The sequence below is a fragment of the Ciconia boyciana genome, chromosome 9 (assembly GCF_034638445.1).
Source record: "Ciconia boyciana chromosome 9, ASM3463844v1, whole genome shotgun sequence".
Taxonomy (NCBI): Eukaryota; Metazoa; Chordata; class Aves; order Ciconiiformes; family Ciconiidae; genus Ciconia; species Ciconia boyciana.
This window is the reverse complement of record NC_132942.1, coordinates 25,700,610-25,719,673: the sequence shown is the minus strand read 5'-3', so window position 1 is coordinate 25,719,673 and position 19,064 is coordinate 25,700,610. Positions and strand designations below refer to the sequence as shown.

The window sequence follows — 19,064 nt, the reverse complement described above, 5'->3', positions numbered from 1 at the left end:
GAGACTTTTCTAACAAATGTACACTCCATGGGGCCTGACAAAAGTGAACAATTAGTCCAACCTGTCTTTCTTACTGAGACTTATAAAATACATCTCAATGATATATTCAGTATTAAACTCCAAACTTAAAGATTACGTGACCAATAACGCAGCCTTGACAGCAACATTGCTGATAGTGCACTCCAGATGCCGAAGTCAAGTTATTCTAAATCCTCTCAAGTAATACTCTGGGGAGAGTAGTGAAGTCATTGTCAAACTAAATTTCAATGCAGGTTATCATAGGAAAAAAAAAGGAAGAATTTCTATGCCTCAAATCCCTTAATTACCCTTTACAAAGAAAGATTTTATCCTTTTTTAAAACGTAAATTAATTCACTTAGTGCTTTTGAAGGACAGATCAACAATTCAGGGAACCATGACATTTACAAAGACAAAAACCTAATTCCATCTTATCCTGAAACAAATAGCTCAATTAACTACCTGTACTTTTTACCTATTTGTTCTTAAACAATTTGCTGCTAAATTCACACTATCCATATTTTAACCATGAAGTACATTAACCATGCAGAGATTTAAAAAAAACCAAGGGTGGATTTCAGTTAAGCTTCTTCCATTAAGGGCCCACTTAGTTCCCTGCCTGGGAGTCGCACTTCCTAGCAGTACATACAGCATTTTGTAAAAGGGTATGCTTCCACAGCTCTGTGAATATCTGGGTTGTGTTTGGTTTTTTTAAATCCATTCCTTAAATATAATCCTAAAAGTCTGTACACTGTACAAAATTTCTCTCATGCAAATGAAACTCCACCAGTAACTGTCAGCAGCACCAGAACCTGTCAGCAGCTGTGGCAAACAAGTAGCTCTGCAAGTCCAGCATTCGTGTGAGGGATATAAACACCATGACCACTTTATTTCATCATACTAACCTTGTCAACAAATGGATGATCCATGAAGTCTGGCCCACCAATACTTAGATTCAACACATCTATCTTCTTTAAAATTGCATAATTAAAGGCATCCAGAAACCAAGATGTATATGAGACCTATGTAAGAAAGAGGGGGAGAAAAGCTATAATTGGAAAATCCAGTGATTCCATAACAATACAGACTTCAGACACAGAGGAGAAACACCACCAAAATAAAGCACAAAAGTGACAGTGGTCTCCTAGTACTTCTAGTGCTCAGTACATTTGAGTGATACAGATCAACACTATACAGATCAGACTTCCACACATTATTTCTGAAAAATATACCAAATTTGGAAACTGTAAGACATCTTGTAGTAAGTCTCTTTTAAGCAGAAAGATGTATCCTTCTCACTTACCAAAGAAAATATGTCAACATTTAAAAGTACTTGCAATATTCCCAAAGGAAAGGATTATTACAGCATTAATCTGGAAAGGCAGAAATTGAAACACATGTAAAATAGCTACCTGATTATTGGTGAACACTCTAAAAATGTGCAGTTCTGCATTTGGAGCAAATCCCTGGCATTCTCTCATGCTGGCTATCACTCCTGCTACAAAAGTCCCATGGCCTAAACCTATCACAGGGAGACGGAAACAAAATAAGGTGTTAGAAGGCAAACCATTGCATTGTCAAGGATTTGTACTGTTCAACAGCGCCTACACCAAAAACCACATCAATCTAACAGACTTTACAACAAACTGCAAACACTGGGTTCAGTCCTAGTCTTCTTGAATCATATTTTGCTGCTGGGTTCAGTGGGGCCAGAATTTCCAGCACTGTGTAGCCAGACAACCAGCTGATGAAACTCTGAGTGATACACTCTCCAGTCTACCTATTCCTGATTGCTACAAATGAAATCAAGAGCCACATAAAGCAATCATCAGAGAAAACGGTTATTTTGGAATAATGCAAGTCACAAGGCCAACATATTTTTATGTAAACTTCTTAGGATTTTTATCCTGACTCTGCAATAACCATATTTTGTTAAGGATGAAAATGAGACAAGAAAACACATTTTTTCTGCTCCTCAAAAAATAATTTAGCTTTTGCTTTATGGGACCGCCTGCATTATATTTCTGTACTCTGAATATGCCTGTCCAGCAACCATCTGGGTACAGAACTAATAAAAAGTACTACCAAAAGCAGGTGCTGCAATGCAAAGAAATACTAGATATGATACAGGTGCACACAAGACTGAGCAAGATATGCATATACCTTGAACTCTAAAGGGATTAAATTGCCAACTGACTCACTGACCCAGATCGTATGAAGTTGTTAATCTGTGAAAGCTTACGGTCAGGGCAAGTTAGGGTTGACATATGAAAAAGGAACACAAACATACTGCGGAAAATAAAAAGTTCTTTGGAATGTTGATGTGCATAAGCCAGCACAGTGTTTGTTGTGAAAACTATACAGATTAGAAAAAGCTTACAGGAAGCTGCCAAAACTGATTAGTTTAGGATTGCACAGTTAAGAAGGAAAATGCTCTCTCATAAGTATGGAAATATGTATGCACAGTGAAACAGCAGAATACGTAAACAGGAACAGGAAAGAAACAGCTTTGTGGGTTTGCTCTCATCTCCACCTACTTTGACAATGTACTTATGCCTGCATAATGTCTTCTTGCCCTGACATTTTTCAAAAACTATGATGAAACGCCACATACGATTCAAAGGAGACTTATGCAACACCCTCCTGGAACCTTAATACTCTTTGCAGAATTTGGTATGAATACAAAGTGCTCAGGACACTGCAAAATTAAGCTTAAAATCGCAAGATATACAGTTTCAACAGATGTTAGCACCGCAACAGCAGTTTTACAATGGAAAACAGAGCACGCCAGTGTCAGGAATAGTTGGACAATTGCGTGCAATAACTCACCATCATCCAAGGTTCTCTCGTTAGTCCAGTTTGTTCTCTCCTTTACATTTTTGAAATGTGGATGTTTCTCACTCAGACCAGTGTCAAACACCGCTACTCTTACACCAGCACCTATAATAGAAAAGCATGGCTTTTTCTGATTCAGCTTCATAGCAAATCTATTCTATCAAGTCAAAGAAAACTTTTACATTCAATGTAGCATGCAATTTACAAGCTCAGTAAGTTACACATCTTAAAGAAAACATTCCAATTCAGAAATTCAACCACAGATCACAAATACGACCAATTTCTCTTAAGTACAGTACACGCATACACAGAAGAGCACTCCATTAAGTATACAATGCACCTCAAAACAAAGTATTTCTCAATCTTTCCAAAACTGCCACCCAATGAGAGATTAACACATAGGAGCCAATTAGCCTTTCCTTACACTTCACTTGTTTTTTCAAAGGTACTTGTTCTAAGCCAACACACAAAAGCATACCTGTGTAACCCATCTGCCAGAGGACGTCTGCCTGCAAGGTCTGAGCAACTTGGCGTGGGATAGCTCTCAGCAAACGCCTGCTTGAGTGTCGACCTGTTGCATGCCAGAAGCCAGAACCTAAAGAAAGACTTGCTCTTCTCAAGGGACGAGACGACTGCCATTTTTGAGTCCATCTGGTTTCATTGCAGTGCAACATTGGATCAGCTACGCAGAATGAGGATGAAGAAAAGAAAATACAGTATGAGGAAAACCACGAAAGATTAGCTTTTTACGCAACTATACACATCATATTGTTACAACAAAAATTTTAGACAAATATCCATTTTCTCTGATCAAAATCAGTAAAAACTTCTGGTTTATCTACTACTGATATAGCGGTGCATAGTCTCTAGTAACTGACTGCTGAAAAAGAAATGTTTCTATGTTGTAGTGGGAATCATTGCCACGCTTTAGCAAAGGTATGACAAGACCCTGCTAATCTTCCAGACAAAATAATAGACTTCTGTAAATTAAATAAAAACTGCAGGGCACTTTTCATTTGTGTAATGCTAAGCTGATGGTCTGAAATAAGGCTGAGAAGACTTTTCCAAAGCAGATCTCATGCAATCACACAGAAAATTACTTACACTCCGAATATTTGAGCGATCGGAAGACCTTCCGCTGAGGTGTTACACGCTTGATGTTTGGATGGTCTTCCAGTGTCAGTACTCCATCTCTCTGTTTCTCATTGATCTGAATAACTTCAAAATCACTAGGATAGTCACTGGCTGGGTTGTTGCGAGGTACAATCCTCCAGTTCTCAATATCACTACTTTTTAGTGCACTTGAAATAAATTTACTTCTAGCTTTAGCTGTGAAGTATCCATTAAAAGCCACAATATACTCTGGAACAAGAGCACAACTTATCAGAACTGACGTTTAAGCAGCTTACTCACACATTCACATCACAAAGGTCCAAATATTTATTTTTTTCTTTATCCAGAACAAATAATCACAATTTGAGGCCCTTTTCTGTTCCTCTTAGAAATCTGCAATTTATTTCTGCACTACATAATACTTTTTTTTTTTTTTGCATCAGGAAACCCGCAAAATATGATAAAAACTTTTGAAAGGAAGGTAGAATTGTAAATATCATGGAAAGGTGAAACAATGGGGGGGAGCAAGGGAGAGGTTAATGTTACATAATGTAGCTTAATGTTACATCCAGCAGTACAAACAACTGCTTGATAGGCCAATTCAATATGCTTCTTTACATGTATGACTTAAAGACATCTAGCCTCTATATGGTATCGAGTTTTAGTGTAAATTACTGACACCAAGTACGACACGCACAGAGAACGAAGCCGGTCCCAACAGTCCAGTCCTTGATCTGGATTAGTGATTTGTGAGTGGACCTCAGCCCCAGCACACACCACCACATTCACCACAGTAAGTCTTTGGCTAACTACACGCAGAAATGTTGCTACGGACATCCTGCCTGTAAGCACCCAGGCACGCACACAACTTCACTGCGGCAACATTACGGGTACCTGAGGCAGTAAGTGGACGCAGGGTCAAAGCGTCCTACTGCTATCCTTTGCCATCTCAGCAGTGATATCTGTCTCACTTTGCGTTTCATCTGCTCCCTTCACAATTATCTCTGCAATTTTTCCACACATGTATTATCACTTCCAAACTTTTTATTGAACAAACTCACAGAGATTTCTTGCCTTTCTTACCACTTCAAGGCCCACTTGTGGTTACATTTCATAAAAGAGCCTCAACCATACCACTGTCCGAGCCAAAACAAACAGCTACTAAGCACACCAAAGTGACCAGACTTGCCCACCTGAGCCTTCACACTCCATTTTCAAACATACTCTTTATTTCCCCCTCTCTTCCTTCTCTTGTTCTTTGAATCTTGTCTCCAGTTAAACCAAGAACCTTTGAAAAAAATCTGTTTCTCTTTTTGAATATAGAGAATTTAGCAGATGATATGCTTCTACAGAAACTCTCTGAATGTTACAATTGCACAAACACCACAAATCAGTAACATACACCTGAATTTCACAGGGATTTTTTTTTTTTTTTTTTTACTGCTTAACTCTTTATTACCATGCTCCACGACTGTCGAAGTGAATTCCACTTTCAAAGTAAGGCGAGAACATCCAGGACATATGTGAGCCTCATGAGAGGAATTACCTAGTCTGGTACCGAAGTGTTTTTTGCCACAGAGTAAAACAACAACCAGAACAAACCAGATGTTTGCAAACTTCATGGTCATAGAAGAAAATGGTTTCATTCAAAAAATTTCATATATTCAATTCACAATTTTCTTCTTTATAAACTAGTTCATTTTTGTTTCAGTAAATGTTGCTTTCACTGTGCTGATCAACTGGATATTCTTAAAGCTGTGTCCAAAATAAGTAGAGATTTCATGGTCTTTTGAGGTAAAGCCTTATAAACAGGTTCATTTCTTTCTACGCTTCTTCTCCATTTTGTACCAAAGGATTCGGTCACTCAGGATGTGGTAGCTGAGTCCTGTACTCCATTTCTGATAGCAAAGTTAACTCCCTAGAAGAATTAGCAAAGCTGATTGCAAGCCAACCTGTAAGGCAGAGCAATATAGAAAATAATTATTCACATTTGTGCAAATGTATAGCCTGAAAATCACAAAAAGATAGACACCTTTGGCAGTTAGTATTAGAAATAATATGGAAAAAGTTGTTCATATGTTTCATTTAGTAATTTTTCACAAATGCTTAAGTCTCTTCCTTGCTCGCCCAGAACGCATGTGGAACACTCAGGCATTAACCTGACAATAGAACAGGCAACAGTGACAACCAAACTCTTTCTGTAAGGGGAGTGAAGAGAACAAAACGATATGCCAGGCCCACAGCAAGGAAAAAGTAAAGTGCAAAATAAAATATTAACATGATAAAAAGCGTCTGCAGACACGTAAACAGGCATGGTGGCTTTTTTCCAGTCAGAAACATGGCAAATAGAAATTCTGCTATGGTACATCATTTTACACAAGGAGAATCAAATTCAAACTCTATGCTAAGGGCTGGTAAGGACAAGAGATGCTACAGGAAGCAAAATTTCAGTCCCTGTGCTTGTAAGAGAAAAATCAGCATGAAAAAAGTCTTTCAAATTTTCTTGAGGTGGAACGTGAGTTACTACAACATGGGCACCTGACAAAATAAGGGCTGGGATTACAGATGTAATAACGTGAAGTTAAAGGAAAGCATTGAAAGTGTTTTTCATGTGGAAGGGAAGCTTCTTCCCTTTACGTTCCAAGGTGCAGGAAGCATTCAAGAAAAATTGCAATGCTAGTATTTTTTTAAATTCCGAACATTTAAGCAGCAATTGATAGATAAAAAGCCATTACGAGATGAGTGAAGAGAAACATTTTTGTCTGGTCTGTCGCACCACATGGAGAAGCAGAGCAGAACTATACATTGCTGCAGTGACCAGGATTTAAAAGCAGGACAGTTATTAGGGGATTCACACTATTTGGGAGAATGATGGGCTGAGCTCATAGCACAACACCAGAATGAATCGAGTCTGCAAGTAACAGCTGTTACTTCATTTTTATTTAACTTTATTTAGCATTCTCAAGTATTTCCTTATAACAGGGATAGAATTCCCCTCTATTTCTAGCTGACAACACCATGACAGACTGTGAACTGCTTGTGATTACATAGTTTCCTCTTCATCCCTAAACTAGACACAGTCACAGTACATTGACTGCTGATCTTGGCTAAGCTCTGCCTACTTTATCACTTTGTTGGCTTATAACCCCTATAGCAATAAAATAAAAAAATCAACTACACAAATAAGCAAAATAAACATTCTTATGGGTGATAACAGATTGTATGTAAGCATGATGCTGAAATATGATAGAAACTAAGAGCAAAGGAACAGCACACTCACAACTTTATTCTGTTTAATTAATTAATACCTTACCAAGTGGAGCTAGACAGGAACCTAAACCTGCCAACTTGTCCATCTCCTAGAACAGCTACGCTTGGAGTTACTCCCTGTTTTTCTCTGAAGTGAGGGTACCCCACACCGAGCGATGGGAAATCCCTAGAGATCGCCGGAGAGAGGCTCAGAGGGCATCGGCCGGGAGGCTGCGGGCAGCCTCCCTCCGCGGCTTCGGGCCACCGGGCAGCGGAGGAGCCATGCCGTTCAGGGAGCCCGTGCCACGGAAGGGGCCGCTGCTCCCGCCCACCGCGCCACAGCCAGCGAACGAATAAACGCATCTATTCTGTGCCCGTTACCGCGGGTCGTTAGCACCGCCCCGGCGAGAGCAGCCGTGCGCCGTGCGGGGCTGCGCCGGCGCTCCCAACCCGCCCCCCGGCCGGGAGAGGCTGAGGGGGAGTGACAGCCGGCCAGAGAGCGGGGATAACTCCGCGCTGCAGCTGTCCGGAGTACGGCTGGCGGACGAGGCAGCCCCAGAGACGAGAGGGAGCGAGCACCGGGAACGGCGACGGGGTGCTGCAGGCCCGGGTGCTGCCCGCTCCGCTCCGCGCCCCCCAAAGCTTGACGACACAGCGGTCCCCCCAGCCCGCGCACAGAAGCGGCGCGGCGGAAGCGGAAGCAGCAGCAGCAGCGCCGCCGCCCCACTCCCCTCTCCCGCTCTCCCCGCCCGCCGCGCTCACCGTGCCGCCGCTGCCGCCGGGCCTGCCGCCGCCATTTTGTGCACTGTTTACCAGAGCACTCTCGCGAGAGCCCCATAGAGGCCTGCGGGGAGGGCGCATGCGCACGGAGCGGAGGTGATGTGCTGCAGTGCGCATGCGCGCGTCGTCGCTACGGCAGCGGGAGCGGGCCTGAGCGCGAGCCCGGCCGTAAGGGACATCAGCGTAAGGAAGGCTTCCGGCGGAGTCGGTAAGGACGCCGCGGAGCAGCAGCCTTCTGAAGAAGGTTGTTGGAGAAGCTGATTATTCGCATGTGGCTAAGCGGGATCTAACCCCTGCAAGGAAAACTTGAGATGTGGCTGTTACCGACAGGGACGGGCAGGCAGCGCCTGAGCGTGAGGGAGAGATGGGAGTAGAAATCACAGAGTCGTATAGGTTGGAGAAGACCTTTAAGATCATCGAGTCCAACCGTAAACCTAACACTACCAAGACCACCACTATACCATGTCCCTAAGCACCTCATCCAAACGTCTTTTAAATACCTCTAGGGATGGCGACTCAACCACTTCCCTGGGCAGCCTGCAGCTTCACATTTCTCATGCTTCATTTAAGCCCTTGCTAAAAATAAATGTATTTGTTTACATCCAATTTGCAAACAAACATAAATAATTATTAGCAACACCCAATACATACTTCTAAAGCAAACAGCTTTCAGGGCCAGCTGAGGTGGGGTCAGCAGCAGGCAAAACCACTTAATGGGTCCCTGCCCCTGATACCCCCCCTCCCAACTGCTCCCTATCTTCTCCCTCCTCCTTCCCCCTCAAAAGAACTGAGAATATGGGGCTGCAGCAACAAAACAGTAACAAAGTGTCAAGGGAGGGAGCTCCTTCATTATAAAAATCATAGCCTGAATTTTACTCTGGACAATAAATTCAAGCATCGGTATCTTCCAACATGGCCCAGCAAATATACTGGGTACTTCAACAGAGCATTCAGTCATGAAGGCTGGGGGCAGTTTCACTATATTAAACATCTAGAATTTTTTTTTTTTTTAAGAGCTCTCATCAGCGTTTCACATGATACAACTTGGAATTAAGTTATTTACAAACAGTCTTACTGTATGGGGATGAGTACTAAATTATTCTCTACAAAACCTATTCATAAAAGCTTTGTGGGGGACATTGCTATTAGAACTCCAGGTTCTAACATCACCAGTCCAGAGCTACTGTGGAGAAGCAACAGATATCATAATCACGACTGCATTATTCAGCAACGCAATGCAACTGTTGTACGTCCTCCAGTAGGGATTTCAGGGAGCAAGCTAGTGTAGTATACTGACTTCCCATTGTCACCATCAGCAAATACAGCACCATAACATTTGAGCAACAAATACAAGCACAAATGAGGGGAGGATGCTCCTTGAGTCGTGCTGCTGTGTATTAAGTAAGTATTGCATGGGTTTGATATTTCAGTATAACATTACAGAAGCAGTACTAACAAGCCCATGATAATATAAAATACAAAAAGATTGAGAACATTCTTCCTAAGTCATGTCCCTCTTTCAGGTAGCAATTATGCATACACAGAAAGGAGAGCTTTCCTGACTCTGAGATGTAGAGCCTGCAACACATATGAGCAGTGTATGATACCAGATGACTTCTAGTAAGTACATATGCATAAACATATTTATTTAGATAAACAAAAGCATTAAAATCATACAGCATCAAAACTTCAGTAAGGTGGGGTTTTTTTATTATCTTGGGAAACCAATCAGTATTTTTAAAATAAAAACATTATTTCTTAATTATTTTTCTTTAGCTAATGTGTTTTTACATTCTTTATTCAATTCTCCAGCCATATTTCAGATTGCTGAAGCAATATTTAAAGTATTATCAAGATCATTCACACTTGCAATAAGAAAGCATACAAGCTTATCTCCAAATTCCTTTATAGCTCTGTAAGACCTTTTCAGTCATTTAACCTCCAAGTCCATAGTACCTTGCCATACACCTTAATTTTGAGAAGTTCCTTAAATAACATCATTCAAAAGCAACAACATTTGCACTTAAAACATACAAACATCTGCCATTAGAAGCCAGAAAACTTATGCAAAACTATGTATTAATGAAACTTAACACAGTTGACTGGGATTGTCTTTTTGAACAGCATGATTTTTTGGGGGCCCATTTCTGACAGATTTGGAGAATTCTCAAATTCTGTCAACTTTGTAAGTTGACATCATGTGGCACTATGCAAGAGACAGTCATTTACTGTCAGAATTAAAACTATACCTGCTCCTGCCGAATTACCTTGAAGGGAAAGTGAACAGAGATTAATCTCAACAAGATCAGCTCTTTGTCGTGGAGGAAAGCAGCAGAGGAGCTATTTAAGACCAGAATACAGAGAGGATCCAAGCTTCTGATGTCTAGGTTACACGTAGCTTGTTTAGCAAGGTATGGATAAGTTACAGTAAGTCCACCAAGGTTCACTAAACATTTTTGCAGCACTCTGATCAGAATATAGTACTCGTTACACAGGACATCTGGATACTTCTATTTCACTTCGCATGTTAAAGCTCCCTTGCGTACAATTCTGCAAAAATACATTGCAAACCATGCCCAGATCCATTCAGGTAGGCGCTCACCCAACGTGAACTGTGGAAAGGCACAGGGAGACAAGAGAAGATAAAAAGAAGAAAGGAAGGGACAGATTAAGATATATTCCATTAAAGTAAACAGTTTCTCAAATTACCACTAAAGCAAGGCAAAACCTGCTTGAACATTAGCAACTAAGCCTTATATTTACTTCCAGGGGGCTGAATTTATTTAGCCATTTTGGAAGGGGTGCCCACAGCTGAATAGGTAGGTTCTGCAAATAAATCCTGAAGTGGTTCAAGTTTGCAACAGCAATACTGTCCACTTCCTTTAATTGCCACGTCTTGCCAGAATCCTTGCCGTCTCTTTTATTCCTTTTGGACTAATCCCCACTTCTTCAATTCCTTCTACTCAATCTAATGCTACAGAAAACCACTAGGTAGGACACAAGATGTGATCAATGTTCATAAAATTACTTTGGAGCCCACAGTCTGCCCCAGAAAGTGAAAACCTAACATATGGAGGACCTGCTTCCAGGTAGCTTAGGATAAAAATGTGGGCTCTTTTTTTTTTTCTGCTATTATTCCATCCTCCCTGCCTACTCTTCCCCAAAGCAGAAATATGCTCAATAAACTAAGATTGAAAAAGGCTACTTCTCTTCATAGAAGACAGTGAAATGCTTGCCCAGTCAGCAACATCTCAAGTCAAATGAGATACTTTGTGCTTCTGAATAAAAAGTTGTCTCTCTCCCATTTTTGCTGTGTATTTCAGGTGGGAATTGGATTCACTCTCTCATTCGAAGAATAAGCATGCCTGAACGTAATTTTCTAAAGCAGAATTAGTGAGAAAATACGGCACAATACCTTTAAGTCCTACAATATATATTGCACTTTTTCAGAATGCGAGCATAGTTTTCAGTCAGACTTCTAAGAAGGTAGACAGCTTATTCTACTTCTGTTGACAAACATGAAATAATTTAATGAACTCTGTTACCTTTATTGCATGCTTCCAGTAACCAGTAGTCCTTGTGGATAACCCAAGAGTAGAAATAGCATGACTTGCGTATTCTTCAGCAGAAGGAAAAAAGAAAGATCCCTCTAATGCAGCACTGTTGCATGCTACCATTTTTCTAGCAATTACAAATGGGGTTAAACTCTGAACAAAAATTCCTTTTGAGGCATACTCATAATGTAGCGCTCTACTGAAATAGTCCAAGTAGGTCTAGAAAGACAAAAGCAGAAAGAGACTTTTTCTTTCTTTCTTGTTTTTGTAAAAACAAGTCTTAGGGCAGAGTTTTATTTAAATTACAGAAAAGTTGTAGCATATTTTATGCATCAGCTAAAAAAATAAAACCTTGAATAAATAGGATAAAAACACACATTTCTAAAGCATTACCAAGATTTCTATTTGTTGTTACATGTTTGCTAAAAACCTGCAACAGTACAGTAATTTGCAGGACAAAGCAGCTGCTTAACTCTCTGATGTGAATTTAACAAACTGTCTGACAATTTCTGCTTAAAACCAATACAGAAACATTTATTTCATCTAAAACAAACAGCTTGTTTAGTTTGGGGGGATTGCTCCAAAGCTAACTATACATGCTACTGTCAAAAGGACAAAATGAAGTCCCATTTTTTAATACATTTACAGGTGAATTGCATACTCAACTGATCTTCCCCAGAAGCTGGGTTAATTACTTCCTGCACTCCCTTGTGCAAAATTAAACATGCATTTGTTTATGTGTATCTGTATTATCTCCTTTAGTTAATTTTACTTTTACAGAATAACATTAAAAAAGCACAAGCCTGATAACTGGGATTATTGGAATCAAACAGATGGGAAAATAAGCATGGCTCAGCCTTATCAAGGCAGCAACACTGACACCATGCTGAAGCTACTGCTGTGTTGCACAGCCAGTTACCCCCGAGAAAGAGCATTTTAGACTCAGCTTGTGAGTGAATGGGTTTCTGCTCCCAAATGGCCTCGCAAAAGCTGCATTCCCAGCAAACTGTTGGGAGAGCATCTTCTATAAATGCTCTTACACCTGCTTTAGGAAAACAAACAAAACAAATCAACCACTTCAAACACCATACACTGTTAACACACAAAGAGGCTTAGGATGCTAGGGCAGCTTGTCCCACTTCTGTGCCAATGTAACTGTGTACAGTTACAGGCTTTAAATTGGATTGCTGATCTAGGATTTAGATTAATGATGGCAGCTAAAGGAATACATTTTGGTACACTTGGTTTTGTTCTGTTCTTTTTCATTCAGGCCTTTTAATTGTTTTAGTTCAGAGTGCAGTTCTACATACACTTAGCATAACTAAGGGGGAGATACTCTGCAACAGAAACAGGAATCTTAAGCCAGTTTCCACACTGAAGAAAATCTACAAGTAGTTTTATACCTTGGGGTAAAAAGAGCTGGTTTTGCTCCAGGCAAAAAGAAGTACTTGCAAGAGCGATACCAGGACCAAGGCTGCACAGGGGTTAGGCTACAGCAGAGAGCAGCCACCAACAGCTGCGAGCAATAACCACTTGTGGCGAGATCCTTCTACAATCTCAGTTGCTTTTGTGGATTCAGCAGCAAGTCATACAGTATAAATCGACATCCCCACATGCATCCATACTTCCAGCATCGCCCAGCTGCCCCATCCTATTCATTATTGACTGGATCTCCTCAAGAAGAATAATTATGGGGGGAAAAGTTCTTTTCACTTCTCCCCAAATATGGTACAGACAATGGTGTAAGAAGCCTTCTGCCCCTTGGTGTTAGGTGAAGCAGTGGCTTGATTTGGCCACAGCCCTTGTCAGAGTGGTGGCTTGAGCACGAGTGTAGCCCCTCTTGCTACCAAATACTAATGTGTAAGTAGCTTGAGGTATGTCTGCACCGTTCAGCTAAGGAAGAGAGAGGTGAAATTCTTGACCCTTTCAATGGGTCACAGAACTGCCGCTTTGCTTTCTGCATCGTTCCTCTGAGGAATGTAACATTTTTCCTATAACTACTGTTATGCCACATTTCACACATAATCCAAATAGCACTGACTTTGGTTCAAAGCCCTGTATTGGTGAGGATAAAGAGTTTACTGCATATTACATGTAACATTCACCTCCAATATTTGAACAAATCCCTAGAAAACTTTCAAGTATATTTTGATATCCTTGCTGAATGTGTTTACAACAAACCAACCTATAATGCATCTACTTTTCAGTGCATACCATTAAACATCACAACCTGACTTACTTTAGAGGCTCCATAGATTGTCAACATTGGTGTCGGCTGACAACAGGATGCAGAAGAAACATTCACAATTGCCCCTTTCTTCTTCTCTACCATGCCTGGCAGCACAATATGCATCATCATGTTAGCAGAAGCAATATTTGTGTTTATCATGTCCCACAGCATATCCTCAGACAGGTTGGTAAAATAGTCCGGGTAGGGATAAAACATTCCTGCATTATTCACCAAAATGCCAATTTCTCTGTCTTTCAGAGCCTCCTTAATGGCTGGGTAAGGCTCACGCCCCTTGCTGAAGTCAGCTACTATGAAATCTGTTTCCACTTTATAGGTTTCAGATATGCTTCTAGATACAGCCTCCAGCTTCTCTTTGTTTCGGCTGATTAAGATGATGTTGACACCACGCTTTGCCAGTTCTTCAGCGTATGCCTTCCCGATACCATCTGTGCTACCTGTAATAGAAAATAAGAAACATGGTGAAAATCAGAGCAGCCCCAGCCTTCTCTTTTGCCAGTTCTTTCAATTATAGCTTTATTACCTTCTCTGAAGATCATGTGGCACTGAATATGGTGATCTCAAAACCACAACAATAAAGACAACGTTGTCATAGAATCATAGAATCGTTTAGGTTGGAAAAGACCTCTAGGATCATCTAGTCCAACCGCTAACCTAGCACTGCCAAGTCCACCACTAAACCATGTCCCCAAGTGCCACATCCACACATCTTTTAAACACCCCCAGGGATGCCGACTCAACCACTTCCCTGGGCAGCCTGTTCCAATGCTTGATAACCCTTTCAGTAAAGAAATTTTTCCTAATATCCAGTCTAAACCTCTCCTGACACAATTTGAGGCCGTTTCTTCTTGTCCTATGGCTTCTTACCTGGGAGAAGAGACCAACACCCACCTCTCTACAACCTCCTTTCAGGTAGTTGTAGAGAGCGATAAGATCTCCCCTCAGCCTCCGCTTCTCCAGACTAAACAACCCCAGTTCCCTCAGCTGCCTCTCATAAGACTTGTGCTCTAGACCCTTCACCAGCTTCGTTGCCCTTCTCCGGACATGCCCCAGCACCTCAATGTCTTTCTTGTACTGAGGGGCCCAAAACTGAACACAGTATTCGAGGTGCAGCCTCAGCAGTGCTGAGTACATGGGGACAATCACTTCCCTAGTCCTGCTGGCCACACTATTCCTGATACAAGCCAGGATGCGATTGGCCGCCTTGGCCACCTGAGCACACTGCTGGCTCATGTTCAGCTGGCTGTCAACCAGCACCCCCAGGTCCTTTTCTGCCAGGCAGCTTTCCAGCCACTCTTCTTCAAGCCTGTAGCGTTGCATGGAGTTGTTGTGACCCAAGTGCAGGACCCAGCACTTAGCCTTGTTGAACCTCACACAATTGGCCTCAGCCCATCAATCCAGCCTGTCCAGACCCCTCTGCAGAGCCTTCCTACCCTCAAGCAGATCAACACTCCTGCCCAACTTGGTGTCGTCTGCAAACTTACTGAGGGCGCACTCGATCTCCTCATCCAGATCATTGATAAAGATATTAAACAAGACTGGCCCCAAAACTGAGCCCTGGGGAACGCTGCTTGTGACCGGCTGCCAAATGGATTTAACTCCATTCACCACAACTCTCTGGGCCCGGCCATCCAGCCAGTTTTTTACCCAGCGAAGAGTAGGCCCACCTAAGCCATGAGCAGCCAGTTTCTCCAGGAGAATGCTGTGGGAAACTGTGTCAAAGGCTTTACTAAAGTCTAGGTAGACAACATCCACAGCCTTCCCCTCATCCACTAAGTGGGTCACCTTGTCATAGGAGGAGATCACGTTAGTCAAGCAGGACCTGCCTTTCATAAGCCCAATACTGACTGGGCCCAATCACCTGGTTGTCCTGTACACACCACGTGATGGCACTCAAGATGATCTGCTCCATAACCTTCCCTGGCACTGGGGGTCAGGCTGACAGGCCTGTAGTTCCCCAGATCCTCCTTCTGGCCCTTCTTGTAGATGGGCGTCATATTTGTTAACTCCCAGTCAACTGGGACCTCCCCAGTTAGCCAGGACTGCTGATAAAGGGTTGAAAGCAGCTTGGTGAGAACTTCCGCCAGCTCCCTCAGTACCCTTGGGTGGATCCCATCCAGACCCATAGACTTGTGTGTGTCTAAGTGGTGTAGCAGTCCACTAACCATTTCCCCTTGGGTTATGGGGGCTTCATTCCTCTCCCCATCCGTCTTCCAGCTCAAGGGGCTGGATACCCGAAGAGCTGCTGTCTTACTGTTAAAGACTGAGGCAAAGAAGGCATTAAATACCTCAGCCTTTTCCTCAGCCTTTGTCACTATGTTTCCCCCTGTGTCCAATAAAGGAATGGAGATTGTCCTTAGCCCTCCTTTTGTTGCTAATGTATTTATAGAAACATTTTTATTGTCTTTTACAGCAGTAGCCAGATTAAGTTCTACCTGGGCTTTGGCCCTGCTAATTTTCTCCCTGCATAACTTCACGACATCCTTGTAGTCCTCCTGAGTTGCCTGCCCCTTCTTCCAAAGGTCATAAACTCTCCTTTTTTTTCCTGAGCCCAGTCAAAGCTCTGTTCAGCCAGGCCAGTGTTCTTCCCCACTGGCTCATCTTTTGGCACATGGGGATGGCCTGCTCCTGAGCCTTGAAGATTTCCTTCTTGAAGAATGTCCAGCCTTCCTGGACTCCTTTGCCCCTCAGGACTGCCTCCCAAGGGACTCTGTCAACCAGTCTCCTAAACAGGACAAAGTCTGCCCTCTGGAAGTCCAAGGTAGCAGTTCTGCTGAACCCCCTCCTTACTCCTCTGAGAATTGAAAACTATCATTTCATGATCGGTATGCCCAAGACAGCCTCCAACTGTCACATCACCTTAGCAATATAAGCTAGCAAGTTTTACAGTACTGGCACAGTATGTTTCATAAACATAAGCAAATATACTGCTTCAGTCCTTCTCTGTTCACAAACAACAGGTCCAGCGGGGTGCCTTCCCAAGTTGGCTCACACACGAGCTGTGTCAGGAAGTTATCTTCCACACATTCCAGGAACCTCCTAGACTGTTTCCTCTCTGCTGTATTGTATTTCCAGCAGACATCTGGCAAGTTGAAGTCCCCCACGAGAACAAGGGCTAGCGATTGTGAGACTTCTCCCAGCTGCTTATAGAATATTTTGTCTGCCTCTTCATCCTGGTTGGGTGGTCTACAACAGACTCTCACCGTGATATCTGCCTTGTTGGCCTTCCCCAATTCTTACCCATAAACACGCAACCCTATCATCACCATCATTAAGCTCTAGACAATCAAAACACTCCCTAACATACAGGGCTACCCCACCGCCTCTCCTTCCTTGCCTATCCCTTCTGAAGAGTTTATAGCCACCCGTTGCAGTACTCCAGGTCATCCCACCATGTTTCTGTGAATGTCAGTAGCAACCTTCTGCAATCCCACCTCATACAAGTTTTATATTTTCTACAACAACAACAGAGAACTTAGATCGGAACCTTAATAAAAGGCAACGATGTCAGAGGTATACGACTTAAACCTTGTTGAAGAACTTGAGCACATGTGAAAAGCCCATAGCAAAAAAAAGGATCTAATCTGCATCTCTGTCTACGCTTGTATGCCTTCAGGGTGTACCTTACACTTTTTGGAAAAAATTGCTCTGTGATTCTTTCCCAGCAGTCAGTCAACACACTGAGCTTACCTGACTCCTGAGGAATTGAATTTAGTAAGGCACTGAACAACTGTCACTGCTCAAGCAGATTAACTTGCAACCTGAGATAATGCAGGCCGCAGCTTGTGACAGAAAGCTCACCCAGCAATATAAGCTAGCAAGTTTTACAGTACTGGCACAGTACGTTTCATAAACATAAGCAAATATACTGCTTCAGTCTCTTACCAGTGACCACGGCCCATTTTCCATACTCCTTGACAAGATCAGTCTTGCCCCCCAGCTTTGGAATTAAATGCAACCTAAGCATGCTGTAAGTGTCAAATGCAAGAGACACACACTTTCTGACTGTGTACCAAGCTCCAACTATAGCCAGGGCCTCTATGTAAAAATTGCAGGAACGACTGATCTCTCTGTACAAGAGGTAGAAACGATCCACAGCAGCCATGGTGGATCCACAAGCCTGGAAAAAAATAAAAGACACAGGCAATTACAATCGCCTCTTAGGCCACGTAAACTTTTCAGACTGAACAGATAACCTTTGAGATTCAGCATGTTACAGTCTGAGCACCATTTTGATGCAGAAAAGCCACAAGTCAGCCTGCTAAAATTTGGGTATCACCTACCATCATCCTCACTGGTTTAGCTACTGTTTAGCCCTTGTTCAAGGGTTTAGCTATTAATCAGTTATACTACAACGACACTGATCAATGATACTGTAAAGAAAACAATTCGAGTCCAAGCAGATAAGGGAAGCTCAACATGTAAAAACTAATTCTGGAAGATTAAGATCCACCTACAAAAGAAGCAAGGATAACCAGCAGGAGAGAGCTAAGCACACAAGAAACAACGTGCTCTTCCAAGCATGGGAAGCTCCATGAGAGATGAAGCATGCTCAGAGACAGAAGCATAACTTTAGTCCCTGGCGCTACCACAAAGCGCTAACCATCTCCCAGCAAGTGCACCGCATCTACCGGGTGCTTATGGTTTGAAAATCCTTGAACCATGGGACAATGCCGTGCATTAATGTCACACTGCACATCAGCTTTCAGTATAAAGCTTGCTGTGCCTCACACGGTTTTTACTAGCGAACGATTTTCTAAAACAAGCACAAAACCCAACCGCCGCCTCCTCGGCAGCACCCGATCTACAACAGGAGCCGGCAGCTTACCGCCACCTGCTTTAGGGCCGTTACACACCGCCCTCCCGTCGCCCAGCCACACCAAGCACACTCCGGGCCGCAGGCCTCACCCCTCCCGGCAGGGATAGCGGGCTCTGGGCGCGCCCTTGCCGACGAGCCCCAGCGACAAGCGAGCCCGGCCCGGCGCCTCAGCCCCTCGCTCAATCCTGGCCCTGCCGGACCCTGCCCGGGGCCCTCCCTGGCCCGAGCCGGGCTGTAACGGAGGGAAACCAACCCCTCCAGCCACGGCCCACGGGGAAGAACCCCACAGGGAGGAACCCCACGCAGAGCCGCCCCCGGCCGCCCCGAGGGGCTGTTATCCGCCCGGCACGTCTCACCGCCGGCCGTGGGGCCGTGCCCTCCGGCAGCGCCGCGCTCGCCCCGCCCGCCGCCACCTGCGTCGCTGCGCGGGGCCGCCGGGAGCAGCCGCG

General features: G+C 43.2%; 2 protein-coding genes and 1 long non-coding RNA gene across 8 annotated transcripts in view; 1 reads left to right on the top strand and 2 right to left on the bottom strand.

Annotated features, from left to right (window-relative positions):
* MBTPS1 (membrane bound transcription factor peptidase, site 1) overlaps window positions 1–8,042 on the bottom strand; it is a 27,836-nt gene extending 19,794 nt beyond the window's left edge. For 3 of the 4 annotated variants that reach the window (XM_072873465.1, XM_072873467.1, XM_072873468.1), the window contains exons 1-7: window positions 7,977–8,042; window positions 5,425–5,917; window positions 3,957–4,214; window positions 3,331–3,534; window positions 2,847–2,957; window positions 1,430–1,539; window positions 923–1,039 (exon numbers count right to left, since the gene is read on the bottom strand). In XM_072873465.1, the coding sequence (XP_072729566.1) occupies window positions 923–1,039; window positions 1,430–1,539; window positions 2,847–2,957; window positions 3,331–3,534; window positions 3,957–4,214; window positions 5,425–5,611 (987 nt within the window). In that variant the 5' untranslated portion in view covers window positions 5,612–5,917; window positions 7,977–8,042. Of the gene's footprint in view, window positions 1–922; window positions 1,040–1,429; window positions 1,540–2,846; window positions 2,958–3,330; window positions 3,535–3,956; window positions 4,215–5,424; window positions 5,918–7,278; window positions 7,299–7,976 lie in introns of those variants that run through there. The other variant, XM_072873466.1, reaches the window with a different exon arrangement.
* Window positions 7,623–14,225, top strand: LOC140657033 (uncharacterized). The gene is made up of 3 exons (XR_012044195.1): window positions 7,623–8,202; window positions 9,518–9,614; window positions 13,756–14,225. It is a non-coding gene; the product is annotated as an uncharacterized lncRNA (long non-coding RNA).
* HSDL1 (hydroxysteroid dehydrogenase like 1) lies at window positions 9,620–19,064 on the bottom strand. Of its 3 annotated transcripts, none has more exons than XM_072873476.1 (5): window positions 18,972–19,064; window positions 17,682–17,916; window positions 13,788–14,233; window positions 11,540–11,767; window positions 9,620–10,606 (listed from the first exon to the last, which is right to left on the bottom strand). In XM_072873476.1, exons 2-5 carry the CDS (start codon window positions 17,899–17,901, stop codon window positions 10,505–10,507), a joined length of 996 nt encoding a protein of 331 aa, XP_072729577.1. In that variant the 5' UTR covers window positions 17,902–17,916; window positions 18,972–19,064; the 3' UTR covers window positions 9,620–10,504. The 3 variants fall into 3 exon arrangements, with proteins under 3 accessions (XP_072729577.1, XP_072729579.1, XP_072729578.1); XM_072873478.1 differs by lacking the exon at window positions 18,972–19,064 and adding an exon at window positions 18,625–18,965; XM_072873477.1 differs by lacking the exon at window positions 18,972–19,064 and adding an exon at window positions 18,705–18,965.